The following is a 19,976-nucleotide window of genomic DNA, read 5'->3' as shown; positions in this document are numbered from 1 at the left end:
TTTATGCTTGTCCTTCTAACCACTCTTCGCTATGTTTATTTTAATGAAGTTTTGAAGGAAAAAAAATCACAAAAAATCACAAAACTTAGTGAATATCTTTGGTCTTTGGTCAATAATTAGAAAGAAAAAAAAGGAAGTTTTTAAAAGATAAAAACAAAATCCCTGAGTATAAGTAAAATAAAATTAGCATTCAATTTTTTGAACGATCACCGATATACAAATATTTACAAATATTTACAAATCGCGATTTACACTATTTGCACGAGCATCTTTTTTATATCTTTCAGTATTAAGGCTAAAATTGAGCAAAAGTAAACAAGATACCGAGTTATTTTATATTGAAAAACTTGCCTCAAAGAAACTTTCAAACAAGAACATTAGGCTTTTAGAAACAAATTTTAACATCGTAGTTAAAAATTACGAATCTCATCTTTATGTCATGCGAACAATATGGTAAGAACGTATATTTTGTTTTAAATTAATCGTCTAAATAATGATAACAGTTTTGTTCGAAAACTCGGCCGGTGACGAAAAACGAAAAATTAAAAAAATTAATACTTGCAATATCATTTTAATTATTACTTTTTAATTATTACTTTTATAAATAGTTTAAATTTATAAAAAAACTTCTTAGAAAAATAAAACAAATGCTTATATATATATATATATAGATTATATATACATACATATGTATATACATACATACATACATATTTACATATATATATATATATATATATATATATATATATATATATATATATATATATATATATATATATATATATATATATATACATATATATACATATATATACTTATGTAAATATACCAGTGCTCAATTTTTTTCTTTGAGATTTAACCAAACTTTAATTTCAAATAAAAACTTTAAAGCAAAGTTATATGAAATACCTTATAAGATATACGAAGAATCAGAACAATCACGCTTGAACGAGTGTATTTTGCCGTTTGTAACATAATTTTAGTGCGTTTGTAGTGAGAAACTATACTCTTCTTTTAATTGAAACATGAATGGAGGAAGTCATTTCTTTTCGCAAAATACTGTTTTAAAAAATAGAAAAAGCAAATGTTGTTCAAGTTTACTCCAATAACTAAAGAAGCCATTCAGGTTGGTACACCTACTTTTCAGGGAAGTATACGTCTTTATGGATAGTAAACTTTTCTACAAGGAAAACCAAACATCAAACTCTGACTATTTTTATCAACGCATTTAACGAAAAGCGTAAATCTTTTTTCTAAGTTTCAAAGTATCTTGTTTGAGAGAAAATACAAGAGGTTCAGCTTGGTCTACTTTGTACTAACTGGGCAGTTAATGCTTATGTTTGAAAGATAATAAAAATAAATAAATAAATATTCAAAGTCAAAACTTCATTTTTCTAAAATTTATTGCTGAAATGTAAGTTGAATAGTGTTAAGAGAAATCTAGTGTCATGACAACAGATTGTAAACAAAATAATAGGACTTTAGTTTTTAGATTTTTTCCGATTGATCACTTTCAAAAGGTAATCATACTTTGTGTAAATAGAGATGATCGGATTTTGTGTAAAAAGAGATTTGCATTAAGTACTATGAAAATCTATTTTAGATTTATGATATTTGTTTGTGAAAAAATTTACACCGTTTGCGATGATTTACAGAATGACACGGATAATTTACATAATGACGCTGTGACGGTTAACATTAACCGTCGGCATTTGGTTTTGTAGTTGATAACGAATAATGCATAATGTGCAAATTTCTGTCCGTTTTTTGAAATAAAACGAACTTGTATGTTTATACAATAACATACAAAGTTTTATTATTCTACTAAAAAATTTGCGGTAGGGGAGACCGGGGGGCCATTTGAAACAATTTTAAAACATATTTCCAAGAACTTTAACTAAAAAGTTTCTTTTTTTTGTTGGGCAGTAAAACAGATTTTTATTGGGAAAGTGTTGGGGTAGTATTTTGCATTATTTTTATCCATGCTATTGGTCACAGGAACCTGGGATCGCAGTATCCCTTGAGAAAAGATGAGATTAAGAAGGCTAAGAGGCGGATTCAGCCAACACCAATAAAGATTGCTAGTATTTTAGCATTACTTTTGCTTAGTTTTTATTGTTGACCTATGTTAAGTGTTTTTTGACTTAGCAGCTTTACTCATAATTTGTTTGCGCTGATAGGTCGAAATAAAAGTAACCGCATAACTAAAAAATTTTTCAACATAATACACAGCATTACAGCTTGTTATAGATAATTCTTTGCAAGTTTATTTTCAATAGGCATTTGAATGCATGGGCAAATTTTAACTAGTAACTATCTACTGTGTTTGAAGTTTTGGCAAATTACATTATCTTACAATTTTAAAGCCGTTTTTGCAAAAAATGTATGTTCGAATAGTACTAATTATAAATTTAATATCTCTGAAATTTGTTGGAATATCATTGTGAATTTTTTTACATTAATGTCAATGGCTACAGTGATTATATTGACACTCTTAACTCCATCCCGCACTTTTGGTACCTTTTCTCCCAGTCGGTCACATACGTACGGTACCAGTATATATTCGGTACCGGTAAAACAGCATCAGGTACCGGTAAAACAGATTTAAGGGTGGAATTCAAATTCAAAAATTAGTTGTAGGGTAAAATATTTGTTTTTTTGCGGTATTTCCGTTCATAGAAACTTTCAGCACTTATAAACTTTGAGTCAAATTCTCTTTTCAAACGAAATGTGCACCAAAAAATGTGTCGTAAAGAAAGTATTATACACGTTACTATTCCAATTGAAATGGACCTTAACAGTCTTATTAAAAAAGTGAACTAACAAATCCATTTTTGCGATTTGAAATCTGTTTTTCTGGTAAAAAGATTTGTTTTTACCGGAATTTTAAAAATTGACCATAATTAAACTCTTATAAAAAAAAAAAAAAAAAGTTTACGAAACGTTACGGTTAAGTTGCTTTAATCGCATTTTAGAAATTCTAGAGAAATTCTAATTTAGTCTCTTAAAATGTTCAAAATTTCACAAAAGACATAAAATACATGTTATTGAATGTTAGCTGATCCTACGCGCTTCTTTTTAGCAACAAGTTCAGATGACTTTGTTTTTGTTTTCGCTTTTACCATCTTTATTAGTTTAACAAAATGAACAGTAATGTAATTTGGATGATTGTCTAAGAATACAGGACGTGCAACATCTTTCAATTCCTCATCAATTCACTGAATATAATCTTTGAAAGAGTGTTGGTTTTGCCACCTAGATTCAGTTTGAGTGAATAGAAAATCACCACTGACAGTTCCAGAAGTATAAACAAGATATCCCATTCGAGTATGGCCGCCGAGAGGAGGGGGTGGGTGGGTGGGGGTAGACGAGTAATCTTAACTTCCAAGATAACTTAGGTTTTTAACAAAGAACCATTAACTCCAAAGCAATGGTAGGCAATGATGTTATTTATTAAGTCTAGATGAATTAACTTTGTTGATTGTTTTTCGCACTTTTCCTTGAAAGAAATCTCTTTATGCTCGGGTTTAATTCAAAACTTGTCTCATCAATATATTATATTAATATAATATATTAGTATCAATATATTATATTAATAAGTAAGCATCTTAACGATCTTAACGATCTTAACGATTGAAACTTCTCGACGATCAAGGGGACATGAAGCAAACCAATCTCTTTTAAAAAGTTGTGAAAATATTTAAAAAATCTCTTGATTCTGCTGGCTGGAACCATTGCTACTGCTCCGCTAATAGATTCAGTAGTACGAAGAACTATTCAAGGATTTCTTTTAAGGAAAGATTTTACCCAATATTTAGTTGTAAGTCCATTTTTGAACGGTGTAGTATCGGAAGATTTACAAAGTTTTCGTATGTCTAAAGCAACCTTAATTAAATCGTACTTTGTTTTTGGTTCGCCCTAAAAATCAGATGACATACTAACCCAAGCAACCAAATGTTCTTTAAATTCAGTGAACACATTTTTAGGACCAATTTCCTTCAGACCTCCGTTTTGTTGCTTCTTTAAATGCTACCTAGTTGTTTGCTTTAGTGTGACATCCGTTTTTAGAGGCAGCATAAACTATTAAAGTTCCTTCGGAAACTTTAACAAGTTTGCTTTTAGAGAAAGAATTTCATATTTCTTACATTTTCGAGATACAGCGCACAGTGACTCAGAACGAACAAAAAACGGTAAAAATGAAATAAAATTTGACATAAATCGTAAATCAATAATGTTATATATCAAAATAATAATTTTTGGGTCAAAGATTTCAAATTTATTAATAAATTTTTTTTTTATGCGTGGCTTCGACGCGTATAACGCGCGCTTATGCGCGTATACGCGCGTTTAAGGTGTACGCGTACAAAAAAATTTTTTTTTTCAAGTTTTAGAATCTTCAAGACAAACACATTATCTTGATATATTACTCTACTTGATATTTTTATAAAAATGGTTTTTAAAGGAGGTTGATATATAGGGAAAAAAAAAAACTGTATTTTATTACATTCATTTTATTATTTACATTACAATTAATTTAATAACTTCATCTGGTAACGGTTTTCTTCGATAGCTCTTATGTTTTCTAAAAGATATGCTTGATACTTTTGGATCTGATCTTACTAGAAGGTAGTGCATCTGATTCATCATTGTGTTTAACCTTGATATTTTTGCCGTGTGCTTAAGTCTAGAATTTCTTATCTGTTTATTTAAACTCTCCAGTGCATCTTCCGAATATACCCCGATTGGCAAAGGTAATTTATGTGATATGGAAGAACTATGAAGCAGCATTTTATGTACAGTGGGAGGCATAATATACCAGTCGTACAAACTCACTATACGTTTAGCTGTTTCAGTGCAGTATAAATCTAATTCATTGATATTAATAGGTTATCCACAAGATATGGTTATGAGAATATTATGCAATCTTTCAATTATATCACAATCAACTTTAGTAATTTCAGAAAAAACTTTACTATTTTTAAATGCTCTTCTGGCAGTATTGCCGTCATTGGTATTTCCAGACCCAGTTTTAGGCATGTCAACATATAAGCTTAGCCGTTCTCTAAAAAATACCTGAATCTGTTTTTTTTTAAGTCTACAGATAATTTTTCCTCAATTGTTTTTGGCTTATACTTTTTAACTTCAATTTTATAACTCAAATAAAGAATAAATTCCAAGCATTAATAACTTCCAATACCGCAGGAGACCGCAGTAATCCCTTTATAATTTAAAAGTAGAAATGTTAATTAACTAGAAAAAATGTATATATTTTTGGGACTTTTTAGAAAAGTCTTTAAATTTAAACATAAAAATCAGACTTTTTTTCTCTATTGAGTAAATTTGAAATATATAGAGCCAAAAGATTATCTTTCAAAAAAAATATACACTTTTATTTAAATTAAAAATCCTCTTTTTTAGTTAAATAAAAATCTCACATTTTTCAGATTTCTTTGAAAATATTATCAAATTTTTTTACTTCTTTTAACTATAAAATACAAAATAAAAGTTTTATCAAACAATTATTTATACTTTTGAAATAAAAAATTATTGCAATTTAATATTATTTAAAAAAGGGCACTTAATTTATAGAAAAGTTGTAAGGGGTTTATTACCATTTTTTTGCTGTTTTGAGTCACTGTGCAGCGGCGGTTGTTGTTTCCTATTCATCAAAACTGTCCCGATTTCCCATCATTTGTAGTGTAAATCATTTAAATCACTTTTATCAAAAAAGGTCTTCAGAAAGTTAGAGTGCCGCAAACAACAGATTTTTCTTTATCTCAAAAAACAGATTCAATGTTTACGCAACTTTAAAATCGTTTATTACTTGAATTAAAAATAAATTCCCATCGAGGAATCAAAGATATAGAAAGTTTATTTTAATCGTCAATTCATAAAGTGTGGAAAAAAAACGATAATCTTGAATAATAGCAAATTTTGTTTTATCGAAGGAAAATTTCAATCATTCCAATTTAGTAATCGTTAAAAGACAAATGCTAAGTCAGTTACATTTTTTTTTGTTCAGAATGGTCATATAACACATTCCACACATTTTGCGAGCTATTCTGAACTTCTCAAGTACTCTAAAGCATTTTTTCCACAAAAAATGAATTCCGCAAAAAAAAAAACATCACCGCAAAAAACAAAGCTCTTAACCTACTTTCTACTCATTTCAAACTGTATACTTGAAACTGTAATAAACTTAAAACAAATTTTTGTTCGTTATATCAACTTGAGATTGACCAATGTTGGTCCGCTGATACAAGAAATATGGATTTCCTTTTTTCTTTTTACAAACATTTCTGAATTACACCTTACAAAAAATGTAAACTACACTTTTTTTTTTTTTTTTTCCAAGAAACTTGATTAGCAGAAACTAGTACTAGAAGCCCCGAAATCTTAAGAAACTATTAGTACTAAGTTACTTTTCGATAAGAAACTTATTTTATTAAGAGTTCGAGGAATGTTTCTGAATTTGTGTTCTGTTCAGGGACAAACCTGAGGATTATATTATGTTTTCAAATTTCATTTTACTTTTTCTCTCTTTTGATGATCCGAAACTTAAGAAACACTTAAGAAACTTTTAATACTAAAGTTGGAAAAAAGTACCCTTAAATTAAGAAACTTTGCTTGGTTTCTTAAAACAAAAAAAAAGAAAAAAAAAAAAAAGGAATATTTCCGATTGTGTAAAGTTATGGTTTGTCCAGACTCATAAAATATAATTTAAAGATAATACTGATGGTATAAATAATACTGATAACATAAGTAATAGAATACTGCCACAAATCTAGGCCTTATACAGTACTCTGTAGTTATAGCAAAATGAATGAGTTTTTTACTTTAATTTTAAAAATGTTTTGAAGTCAAATATGCATCTAAATTTGAATCTTTTCATATCCTGAGTGATTTACTTCTGGGTTCTGAAAAAAGCCAGAAAGAAATTTAATAATTAAATATCCTAATAAGAACATTTTTTTAAAATTATCATTTATTTAAAATGAAAGCAAACTAATCAGAAAAATCTTTCTTAAAATTTTTTTTTGAGAAAGTATTGCATGTAAAGTTAGTGTTTGCTATTTTTCTATTAATCCTGAAGGTTTCTTTAGCTTCTCATAATTAGCAAAATAGTTTTAAAGTGAAGACAAGTGCTCCGCTTGCATTATTCTTCAAAAGCCTTTGCTAACATGTCACATTCTGACATCCATGATATGCTACCTATTTATGTGTAAAATTTTACTATCATGTAATTTTTTCTGAGGGTTTGTTTAATTTTCAAATCGTTCTCTTCAAGTTGAAATTCAACAATATATGCATATGCAGGTATAAAAGAAAGTAAAAAGGTTGATGCTGTTTTTCATCTAAATCAAACTTATTTAGGAGATAAAGGAATAAAAAATTAACTAAATTCATTTTAAAAAGCTTTTTGTTTTTTTTAGCTCAATAAATCATCTTCTCTTTGACACAATTCTAACTTTTACATTGATTTCTATACCATGCTCAGCTAAAAGATCTAGTTTACCAGGAACTAATTTTAAAAGTTGGACTGTTAATGATGCTTGCAGTAATGCATTGTATGAATCAAATAACATGATGATGGCTAATAAAGATGTAAAAGAAAATTGCAGTGTTGAAACTCAATATTGGTCAAATGATAAAAAAATAAATAGACTTATTGTAAAAATTGGTTTAAGAATTATAACTGAAAATATAACATTAGAGTTTTATCGAGGAAATAAAACGGAATCAGAAAAATACTATCAAAAGATTGCAAATTTACCCCTTATTCCAGCACAGGAATACAATTCTACCATCACAAACATCTATGAAGTCACAGTGGATGGTCTGGGTAGTTACACCGGTTTTCAGTTTCGATTTTCTAAAGGAAGTTTTTCAGGAGCAATTGATAAATTTGAAGTTGAATATGAAAGTTGTCCAGAAGTCAGCGAAGAGCTTGTAATTTTTTCAGCTGAACCAGCACCTGATACAAATCAAAAACTCATCATTGATGGTAAATGTGCAAATAATGCAAATTTGTTTGATGACACTCCCCTTCAAATGGTATGTGAGTTCAATGGAAATCATACTATTTCAGGAAAATGTGTTTGCAACCCAGGGTATTCTAAAGAAGGAACAGAATGCAAAGGTACTAAAAAATGTTTAACTAGTGAGCAGTTGTTTATTGTTTTTATTATCATTATTATTGAAAAAGATGTCACTTAAAGTGGGGATGTATTTAAAAAATGATAACAATAAATAATAAAAAAAAATACTATTAACAACTATACATTTGGAAGAATGAAATTATTTTTCAGCTGAATATTCTGAATATTTGTGTCAGGCTACCTAAAGTGTTGTGTTCTAAAATGTTTTTCAAAAACTGTTTTCTAGCTTGTTACAAGCAGAGCAGTAGACTGGGGTAGGATGGGACAAGGTATGAGGTGGATTTATCTCAACAAAATAATGAGAAACACAAATGTTGTTTACATCTATGATAAGTTTTCAATAACTATGCCATGTTATTAAGCTTTTCAGTTGAGAAACAAACAAAATGTTTGAAAATATTTGACAGCCTGATGTATTTATACTGATGTAAATATTATATTAACATGGGCTTATGACCGGCCTGATTTTTGAAGGTATAATTAACAGTAAGTATTCTTTTGTTGCTTACATATATTTTTATGTATTTAATCTCAAACATTTAACTTTTTTGATCAATTATGGTAAGGATCAGGTGAAGCCAATTGTAAAAAATAGAGTATTTGTCATGGCTACTAGTGATGGGGTGATATGGTCCAGTAGAATTAGGTTGAAATGGAACACTGTTCTATTTCACTTCATTTTTAATTTCCTCCCTATATTAGTTTTGTTATGATCATTATTTTGTTTAAAAAAAAATAGTAATCTATTGCCTTTTTACAATGTTAATAAAATTAAATCTTTATTTTTCAATAATTGAGTTAAGTAATAACTTAATAATTAACAAGACATTTTGAATTTTTCTTCTGATGCCAAGGAACTACAAAAAAATAGACAAACCAGGCAAGCATGATGCTACCACAATAAAATGTAGAGGTGGCTGTTGTCAATTTTGAAAAACTGCCTCTTTGGATGGAAGCACAAAGATAAAGGTCATCAAATACTAGCACAATGCTGCTGCAGATACTTGCAGAATTTTTGATGAACAATATGAGTAGATCTTTAGTAGGGAATAAGAAGATGAACTTGCTTCTTATCCTCTTTAAGCATCTTCTGTACAATATAGACTTAATATAAATGAAACTAAGCAACTGGTTTATCAATATGGAGTTAAAAATGGTATCAAACCATCAGAAAACTGGACAAAGAATGCAACAGTTGGGACTGACTGGTTTTACTTTTTTTTAAAGCATACAAAGCTATCTATTTGTACAACTAAAGGAACCAGTCTAAGTTGAATAACTATATTTAATCATAGAAATATAGATGCCTGCTTCAAAAATCTTGGTAGTGTGCAAAAACACTATAATTCAGTGCTGATTGCACTGAACTGCAGTGTTTTTGCACACTACCATACAATACTGATTAAACTGGGGTTATGATTACTGGTAAAGGTACAGATCACTTCTGCAGAATAGGGAATCTTAGTCATGATGGTGCAGTATATAAATGCTCTTGGAAGCACTATATCACCTTCTATAATATTTCCTTGTGTTTGCTTTTGCAGCGATATTTAAGAGGTGCACCAACTGGTATACAAACTGATGTTAGGCCTAGTGGGTTGGATAAATAAAGAAATGTTATTGAATTGGTATGACTTTTTTTGTCAAGTATGCCCATGCCAGTATTGACTTCTCAGTACTTTTGATAATAGACATTCATGAAAGCTATATATTAATCTAGTTAATGGACAAAGCTAAGGAAAATAACATGGTGCTCCTAACCTTACCACTCGATTGCAGCTGCAAATTCCAATCACTTGGTAGATTAGTATTTGGGCCATTGAAAAAGTTATATAATTCAGCTTGTGACTCTGTAAAAATACATCCAAATTCTCTAAAGGCAATATAACTTACGTGAGAGTCTTTTCTTCACAGAATATTCAAAATGTTTTGAAAACATCCACATGTTTTCTGTGACAAGGAGTTTATGTGTTCATATGTTTCTGATAGAACAGCTTCAGGAAACATCTTTATATCCTCAGTCACTTTGTTTAGCAATACAGATGATATTTCTGCTCAACATACTCCAATAACTAGCAATTTAAGTAATTTTTCTGACCAGTAAGCATCAGCAATTGAGGCATTCAATCCAGGTGATATCTCTCATCTACCAGCTCCAAAAACGATTCCCATATCAGTATTCTTTGTGGATAGAATTACCAAAGACATAAGTCAGCAGATCAATAATGGTATTTACCATTGGTCAGCAAAAGAAATATGACCATTTCTAAAAGCTGGTCACCTTGTAACCAAAAGAGAAATCACAAAACACTGAAAGAAACACTAAAGAAAGATCACAAACTGTAACAAAACTCTGGTATTGACTGGCATATCAAAAAGAAATGAACTATTTGAAAGTTTGTCAAACTGTAAATAGAAAAGAAGAAGGTAGCAGAAAAGTATTACAAAGTATTACAAAGGATAACAGAAAAATCTGTCTCAAAGACACCAACCTAAAATTCCAGCTAAGAAAAGACATTAAAAATGTATTTACTTTCCCAAAATTTTATGATATTGATAATATTAAAATCAATGAAGTAGTTGCTATTCTAGACCTTGCACTTACAAGTACTGGAACCACACAAGTTGCAAAGGCATTCATCTTTAATGACTTATTCTAGACATTTCTTAACTATTTATTTGTCTTAGACATGATCACCAAAGATAAATCTATAAAGATAATATACTTTTGTGTTATATTAGAGTTATATTCATCAATTTAGTTTTGTTATAGAATGCACTTTTGTTTGCACATGATACACTGTCCAAAATACATAGATGTATAGACCACATAATATTTCATTTATTTCAGAAGATAAAATACTATAATATTCTTGTGAATCCTGAAGTATATGAACAAATAACATAAGACAATAATTTTTCTGAAAAGCTGATTTTTAAAACATGAGTAATAAATTTTTTTTCTAATTCCATCCTCATATTGTCACTCAGTTTGTTTTTTTCTAAAAATATGAACCAAAAGAGTTGAGAGATTCAAAATTATGGCCTTTTGAATTTTATGTTTTTCTAACGAGTTAGTAACTGATTATTTTTAGGTAGGGAATCCATTAAGTCACATATTTACACTCACAGTCATAAATATGAGCAGTCTTAATATTATTTTTTAATTCACTTTAGGTGTTTGAAGCTTTATACATAAAATAATTCTTTTGTTTAACGTTTGGTTAATCATTTATTTTCATAAGTAAATAACAAATTCAAAAAATTACTTTTATGGTGAAATATCAGTAACTTGTTTTCTTACGATATAATTTTGAATATGATGTGTGACAATATTTAGTAGATTATTAGGAAAGTGTAGCTGTTAATTATTGAAAGTTTCTTTTTTTTTCTTTTTTTTTTAATCAAGAGCTTTCTAGAGTCATGATTAAGTGCAAATGCAATTTTTTGGTGGTAATTTTCAGGCTAGAAAAAGCCTGGAATAACATGAAAATTACCATTTTTCTAGACTGCAACTACAAATGTAAAAATGTTTATACATATAACCAGTGGTGGGATTCAAAAAATTTTTGGTTCGGTATAATGACTAAAAAAATTAAAGACCAAAAACAGAATCTGGGACAGTTTTATTAAAAAAAAAAAAGACATTTTTCATCAAGAGAAATTTAATAATTTTATATTGAACATTGCACATTAACAAAAATAAGCGAATTATATAAATATTTATAATATAGGAGTAAATAACACATAAATAAATAAATTATTACAAAAATGAATAAATTATATAAATATTTATTACATGAACAAAAATAACATACAAAGAGAAATTATTTTAAATAATGCCATGTCGCCTGTAGATTTTCATCATCTTTAGTAGTTTTAATTGTCTTCGCACAAGGATCATCAGCAGAGTGATTCATTTTCAACCATTTGCTATGTTTTGCACATACATCATACATTGCATTTCCACAATGTTGTGCGTACAAATTGCATCTTGTTATAAAAAGGCAATGTAATATAATGTAGAATAGACTGTATTTAAATAAAGCAGATCATCATAAAGTAACCCATAGATGATGTAAACACTTCACAACTATATCATTTAATTGGTGCAATAAAAATCTAAATTACCCACATTTACATAACAAATAACAATTATATCAGATCAGTAGACCTTTTCGTTACATTACTAATAATAGTTCAGTACATTAATTAATGTTAAAAAAATGCATAATTTTTGTTTACAATAAGTAAAGTTTGTTGGTTATTTTTTTTTGTTTGATTTATTGTCGGTTATCTTTTTTTAAATTTTAACTTGTTAGTAACCGGTTCGTCGAACTCAAGAAATTTTAAGAACCGGTTCTACCGAACTGGTGCGAACTGGCTGAATACCACCACTGCATATAACCAAATGAAACAGGATTTAAAAGTTGTTGTTTTACCTTTAATTTTTTCTCTTCTATTGAAGATTAATATCACAATTCATGATTAGTATTACAATACATGATTAATATTACAATACATAATTAATATTACAATACATGATTAATATTACAATGCATAATTTAATATCAAGTATTTAAATAATTTGTTTTACTTATAGACCCAAGTGTTTTTTGTAAATAGAAGTATATAAAAAAGTGTTATTCGACTCAAAATATTTTTAAGTTATCTTCTTTAATACAGAGCTGTTGGCAAGTATCCACAAATTAAATTTGCTGGTATCCAACACTTTTCTTCTCTTTATGGCCACTGAAAGTTTTTTTTTTAGGTTAATAAGAATGCATAAAACCTGCTTCAATTTTGTTCTTTGTTAATTTTCTCAACTACACCAACCCACCTGAAATTGCATTTCTTAGATTTTTGGAGAATTTGATGGTATTGTGTTACAGTACATGCAAATATGCCTGAAATGTTCTCATCTTCATTAATTTTTACTAATATCAGAGTAACTGGCTGAAAGTGAAAAGAATGAGTATCTGAAATTGTTTTATTTTCACTAAACTGGATTTTAAATTCCACTTTCACCTTCAACATCTCTATAACTTCTGTTGCATATTTCTTGAATAGTTAAACTTTTTGAGGAGCACATAGAGAATTTCCATGACTAGTTGCAAAAAAGTAATAGCTAACAATAGTTTGGAAATTTTCACAGTTTTTGTTCTGAATGAACCATCTGAATAATATTCTTTGATATTAGTTCAATTCCAAGTTAAAAACTATTCAGATTAATGCTTGAAAAATCTGCCCCTTGCATCATTTAACTGTACTCAATCTTCAGAGAAGAAAATTAGAAATGCAATAGTTTTGTTGGATGTTAATTTGAAAATCAGAAAAGCCAAGGATTCTACCATTGCATTGCTTGGATTTAACTCAACATCATTTTTTTAGTAAAAAATTAAAGTTTTAATAAATCATCAAAAAGCTCATCATAGAACATGTATGTGACAGTTTCCAACATAGTTTGTTGTGTAATCATTATCTTTATCTGCCTGATTACCTGCATCATATTCCAAATTTACTTGATTGTCTTCCAGATCAACTTCATTATCTACAAAAAAACCATTAACTGATTGTCCAAAGCATTTCTGATGCTGCATTTCAGGAACAAATGTTTAATCATAGATTCAGGGGTTACTTCTAAGTCTCAACAATCCAAAAATATACATTAAAATCAATTCAATGGAATATTAATTTTAAGTTTTAATGATCTTCATATAAATTAAAGTGGCAATTTTGACAATAATTTCTTGACTTACACATGAGCAAAGATGTTACTTTGTTGTTTTAAATTGTTAGCTTAACAGATCTTTTGAAATGTTAAAGTTATTTAATGCTTTTTTCATAGTTTATGAATGAAGTTTTGTTGATAGCATTTACATTTGAGAAGATTAAGTTACAGTTGGTAGTTTAGTTTTATTCTGTTCAGTTAGTATGTCTCTATCTAGAAGCTTTTCATTTGCATATTTTTGTAATACTGTATTGATCTTATAATTGTTTCCTTACCCCAAGAAATGCCCAATTACCAATTTTCAACCCATTAAGGCATGAATATCTTAGAGATGGTAATGCTGTATAAGATTTGTGGAGAGAAAATATTTGTGAAAATCACTAAAAAAATCATAATTAAAAAAAATTGTTTGATCATTAACATCTTCAAAAGAATGTGATCATGAGTTTAAGGTGCATCTCAAACTCGTAACAATATTTTACCCATGTTTTAAAAAAAGAACTTTAGACGTACCCTAATATATATGTATATTTTTTAAATTGTAGTTTGTGTGGAGGGTGAATACAAACCAGATAAAGGGAATGATGCATGTCTAAAATGCGGTAGAAACGTAAAAAAAGGAACTGCTCCTCGCTTAGCTTGTGAATGCATAGACAACTTCTTCCGAGAGAGAGGAAAAAATAATTTAACTGAAGCTGATTGTTATGGTTAGTTAAAACACATTTGTTTTTACATATGTTGTTTTACTTATGCTAATGTAATAAAATGAATTAAGAAGAAAGTATATTAAAAAATAAAGAAAATACTTAATTCACTTAACCTTTATCACTTGTCAATTAGTTGTGAATGTTTCAATTAAATGTTATACTAAATTACATTTCTTGTTGATTCATAGAGTCACCTGCAAAACCCAGTGGTTTAAAAGTAACAGATGTTAAAGCTGATCAAGCAACAATATCTTGGGAAAAACCCCATTCTGGATCTTTAGAGCTTGGTGCATATTTGATCAATTGCACTAACTGTCCTCCAGATAGAGTGGAGTTTCCAGTAAAGACAAAAAACTTAAGTGTTACAGTTTACAAACTTGGAGCATTTGCTAAATATAATCTGATTATCTATAATGAAAACAATGTTACAAGCTTAACTGGAGTTATAAATGAAGAGAGCTTTACAATTACAACTGCATATGGAGGTAAAGATTTTTTTCATTTGTAAAATATAAATTATGTCATGGAGAAGCATATTTTTTTATATATTCCCCTTTTTTTTTCTACCAACAAATCTCTTGTATTTAGTTCCTGGAAAAGTTACTGATGTTACAAACACTTCAGACTCAGATGGAAATGTTATGTTTAAATGGAGACCTCCGTTTGCACTTGGTTCAGACAATCTTATGTATGTTATTGAATATGGTGACAAGACTGAGAGAATAAAAGAAACTTATTTTTTAATAAAGAAAGATCCATTTGATAAAACCTATTCCATCAGGGTAAAAACATTTAAATGGATATTTTATGTTAAATGTTCAATAAGAAAAGGCTTTTTTAGTACCAATAAAAATAAAAAATAAAATCTTATGGGAAGAATTGTTATTATACCATTTGGACTAAATACCTGTATGTATATGTAAATATTGTATGCACATATATAATAAAAGTGAACAGATTAATCATGATGGTGCAAAATTGAATTTTTGACATATGATGGCATTAAGGTTATTTAAAACAATTTATAGATTGGTACTGAGGCGATTATCAGTGGAAAGGTATTCTCAGGACCTGACTTTACTGGAGAGATTAAAGTCCCTGGAGGTATCTCTCCAGCGATAGCATTTGGAATTGCTGGGGGCATTATTGTTTTTGTTGTGGCTGTTTTAGTGACTTCATTTTGTGTTTGGAGAAGGAGAAATCCAGCATACCTACAAGTTATCAGGATGGAAGATGGAACAGGTATGTTGAACAGGCACTTTTAAAATGTTGAATAGGTATTTCAAAAAAAAAAGTTTGATATAAAAAAAAAAACAAAGTCTTTTAACTTCAACATATAAGAAATATTTACTAAGCATTTAATATTATATCAATATATTCTATTAGAATTAAACTGTAGCTAAAAAGATATATTCACTTGAAAATGCTTTTAGGAGTTCCAAATAAAAGTTTAGTTTGATTTAGCATTAAAAATGACTGATTATTGGTACTTTGAACACTGATTTATTTGATTGGCAAGTCTGTGAGTTCAAAAACTAAAGCATGTAATAATTCAAATGCTAGAATAGTTATGAGCTGCTTTTCTTTTTCCACACTTTTTATTGAGATGCAATAATTTTCCATTTTATCATCAAGAACCAAAACCCTAAAAAGAGGAGAAGAAAAAGAATTATGTTTTTTCCCTTTATTTGTTTAGAAGAATCTTATCATTCAGTTACTTATAAACTTTTATGAACAGCAAAAAATGTTTCAATATTTGTTATGAATTTTTATAGTGAAATTACCTGCAAGGTTTTACTCTGGCGGAAGCTTGTATGTTGACCCAAAAACATACTTACTTGTCGATGATGCTGTTTCTGAGTTTGCATTTGAGATAGACAGGTCAAAACTAACTTTTGGTGAAAAAATAGGCAGCGGAGAGTTTGCAGATGTTCATAAAGGGATCTTGCTGAAGGGTGGCAATGAAAAAGAGACAGTTGCTATCAAAGCATTAAAAGTAATATTTATACTATTTTAAAGGTATTAACAAATTTGTATTACAAATTTGGTCAAAATGATTTTAATGAGTCTTTAAACTCATTAACATCAATTTGGCTCAAAACTAAAAAGTTCCAGTTGTTAAACAGAAGTACAACAAACAATTTACAGAAATCTTTGAAATTTAAAATTTATATGCAAACAGCATGCTTTACTACACCAAAACAGAATTTAACATGGCTTAGTAAAGCATAACATTGTATGCATGTTACATAAAATGCAAAACACTTTTTTACCTAAAGAGTTTTCCTCTGTTACATTTTCAGCCTGGTGCTTCAAAATCAGACCGTGATGACTTTCTAAGTGAAGCAGCTATTTTAGGGCAGTTTTCAAACCCAAATGTCATATTTTTGGAAGGAGTAGTGTTAAAAGGTAATAAAAAAGTTACAAAGTGGTTGTATATAAAACTTTGGATTAATCTAAGATAAACTCAACATTTTAATGCAAATGTAAAAATATTCTATAAGAATGTTTCACATGATTTACATTACTTGCAGCTGCTCAAAAGCATTTGTTTCTACTGTTTTCCTTCTTAGATGAGCCTAATTTAATAGTGTTAGAATATATGGAGCATGGTGCACTTGATTCATTCTTAAAGGTAAAGATTGTACTCAAGAAAATGGTTAATATGATAATTATACAATTTAAATGACAATATATTTACTGATGATTATATACTTTAGGAACATGATATGCAGTTCACAATTGAGCAGTTATTAGAAATGGCTCGTGGTATTGCATCTGGGATGAAATACCTCTCAGAAATGGGGTTTATTCATAGAGTAGGTTCTTTTTCTTCTATTATCGTCACTGCGATAAAAACATGAATTGAATTGCATTATGTTTAAAAATTTTTTATCTTGCAAATTTGCACTTTGCATTAGGACTTGGCAGCCCGAAATATTCTTGTGAATGAAAAAAAAACTTGTAAAATAGCTGATTTTGGAATGAGTCTAGAAATAAAAATTGAAGATAGAATAGATGCTAAGGTATTTCTTTAAAATATTCTAAAATCTACTGACAATTTCTTGTCATGTGGTTATTTAAATAGCTTTTGAGTTCTGTTTTTCAAATGCCATATTAGGGAAGCAAGATACCAGTTCGATGGACGTCACCTGAAGCCATCCAATTTAAACAATTTACTACAGCTTCTGATATTTGGTCGTACGGCATTGTTTTATGGGAGATAATGTCTTATGGTGAAAGACCCTATTGGGAGTGGAGTAATTATGAGGCAGGATTAAGTTATTAAAACTTTTTATTTTCATTACTTTTTATTAAACCTTATCTATTTTAATCAGTGAACCTGATTAAACGCATCTCCTTTTTTTTTTTAGGTTCTTGAGAAGTTGAATTCAGGATACAGATTGCCTCCTCCTATGGTACAGTTTTTTTTTCTTATTGTTAACTCTTGTTTTTATTGTTCATGAGTTGCAATTTTTTTTATATTGATATTTTTTATATTGTTTTTATTATTTTTATTATTGATTACTTTATAAATTTTAGGGTTGTCCACGTGTGGTGCACGATCTTATGTTGAGTTGTTGGGAAAAAGAGAGAACCAAACGACCGTTGTTTAGTGCGATTCGAGATCGGATTGATGATTGGCTGCAAATTCCCGAGTTATTGGATGAATTAGGACCAGTGGTAAAACTGTAAGTTCTTTTATTCAGTATACATTAAAACTTTTTTTTCTGAGTCTTAATTTTCAGTCCCTATCCAGTTAATAACCAATTTCGTTCAAATGACTGACGATTTTATATTCAGGCATTTAATTTGTAAACTTTTTCTGTTTTCGGCAACAAAATGGAAGAATTAAATTATTATGGAGAATAAAATGGAAGAAAATTAAATTATTATGGAGAGTAGAATGGAAGAATTAAATAATTTTGGAGAATATAATGGAAGAATTATTATGGAGGGTTATTATTAGAGTTTAGATTATTCAGATATTTACAAGAAATTTTTTCCAGTTGTTTCTTATTTTGCAATAAGGAGAGAAAGTTTTTTTTCCTGCCAATAAATCAACTCAGTTACAAAACAGATTATTCAACATAATAGCTAAACTGCTTTGAATTTTGGTAAACACAACGAAAAGTTACCATGGTTACCATCCTTTCATCAAATTAACAAAAATTCCAGTCATTTTGCCAAATACTGTTTGCTAAATTATCTTTTTGTTCGAATGAAATCTGCTTTTTTTCATTATTTATTATTTTTTAAATTATTTTATATATTATTTTTTCATAATTCATTAACAAATGAATAATCAAGTAAAATATACCAATTAATTTACTTAACTGGACATTTTATTATTAGAGACGATGCCCTCGATTATACAATAATGCAGACAATTAACAAATGGTTAGAAGCAATAGACATGGGCAGATATGCCAATAACTTTTTAGAGCAAGGGTTTGCTATACCGAGACAAATATTACTGTTGACAATGGACGATCTCGAAGCTTTAGGAATCGGATCTTTAGAGCACAGAAGAAGAATATTCAAAGCGATCGCTAATACGAAATCACAGGTTTTTAATAACTCTTTTATTAAATTAAATTAAATTAAAATTGAATTTAAATCTTTATGAAAAAATATTTTTTTGTTCTGTATACTTTTTGTCAGGATAGTAGAAAATGTCAATTGCAAAGTTTTTTTTAGGTTGAATCCAACTTGGTACGCATGAATAGCAAAACGGGTACATTTAGGTCACAGAAATCTTCAAAGTGAAAAGGGATTTTTTTGACTATCCCCTGAAATATTTGTAAATTTTGAAAATAAAAATTATCTTTCGTTTGTTTTTCATAATAAAAGAAATAAATTAACATTTAGGTTTTTGAGTTTTTTCTCATTAAAAAAAAAAAGTGTGCGTGTGATGCAAAATGTTTTTGTAGTATGTTTGAGCTATTTTCCTACGCGTAAAATTGAAATAATTGAATAAAAACCGTAAACCTTGATCGATTTCACTGCAAAAAAGCAAATTATTTTACTATACTTTTCAAAAAGACCAAAAAGCCAATTTAAATAACGTCTTAGTTTTTAAAAATATTTATGAACGGGTGATCGAGAAATTGGGTGATCGAGTCGAGAGTTCCTCTAATCTCTAATCCTTTAATCTCTTAAATCGTTCACCTATTTAAATCAAGTGATTTTTTTTTTCGACCTTAATAAAATTGAAGTAAAGTTACGAAATATATTTAAAATTTAAAAAACCAGAATATAAAAATCTTACTTCGATTTCCACCCATTGATATTGAACAAACTCTGACAACAATTATTAAATCAGTTGTCTATTTTTTATTTTTTTTTTATCACTAACCGTTCCTTTGCAGCCTT

General features: G+C 28.7%; 1 protein-coding gene across 1 annotated transcript; it reads left to right on the top strand.

The window, feature by feature from the left end:
* The first annotated feature begins 282 nt into the window (after positions 1-282).
* Positions 283-19,471, top strand: LOC149883517 (ephrin type-B receptor 1-B-like). Its single transcript, XM_090097598.1, has 16 exons — positions 283-453; positions 7,437-8,143; positions 14,439-14,600; positions 14,789-15,085; positions 15,189-15,382; positions 15,629-15,842; positions 16,376-16,596; positions 16,904-17,009; positions 17,174-17,235; positions 17,321-17,419; positions 17,522-17,626; positions 17,722-17,871; positions 17,975-18,019; positions 18,144-18,292; positions 18,957-19,170; positions 19,302-19,471. The coding sequence occupies exons 1-16, from the start codon at positions 440-442 to the stop codon at positions 19,368-19,370; spliced, it is 2,808 nt and encodes a 935-aa protein (XP_089953724.1). The 5' UTR covers positions 283-439; the 3' UTR covers positions 19,371-19,471.
* Positions 19,472-19,976: the final 505 nt, after the last annotated feature.

The sequence above is a fragment of the Hydra viridissima genome, unplaced genomic scaffold (assembly GCF_058129835.1).
Source record: "Hydra viridissima isolate aposymbiotic clone 2 unplaced genomic scaffold, HvirCarnegie_v1 scaffold_9, whole genome shotgun sequence".
In the NCBI taxonomy this organism is placed as follows: domain Eukaryota; kingdom Metazoa; phylum Cnidaria; class Hydrozoa; order Anthoathecata; family Hydridae; genus Hydra; species Hydra viridissima.
Note: the sequence above shows the minus strand (reverse complement) of the source record. Positions and strands in the feature narration are given on the sequence as shown.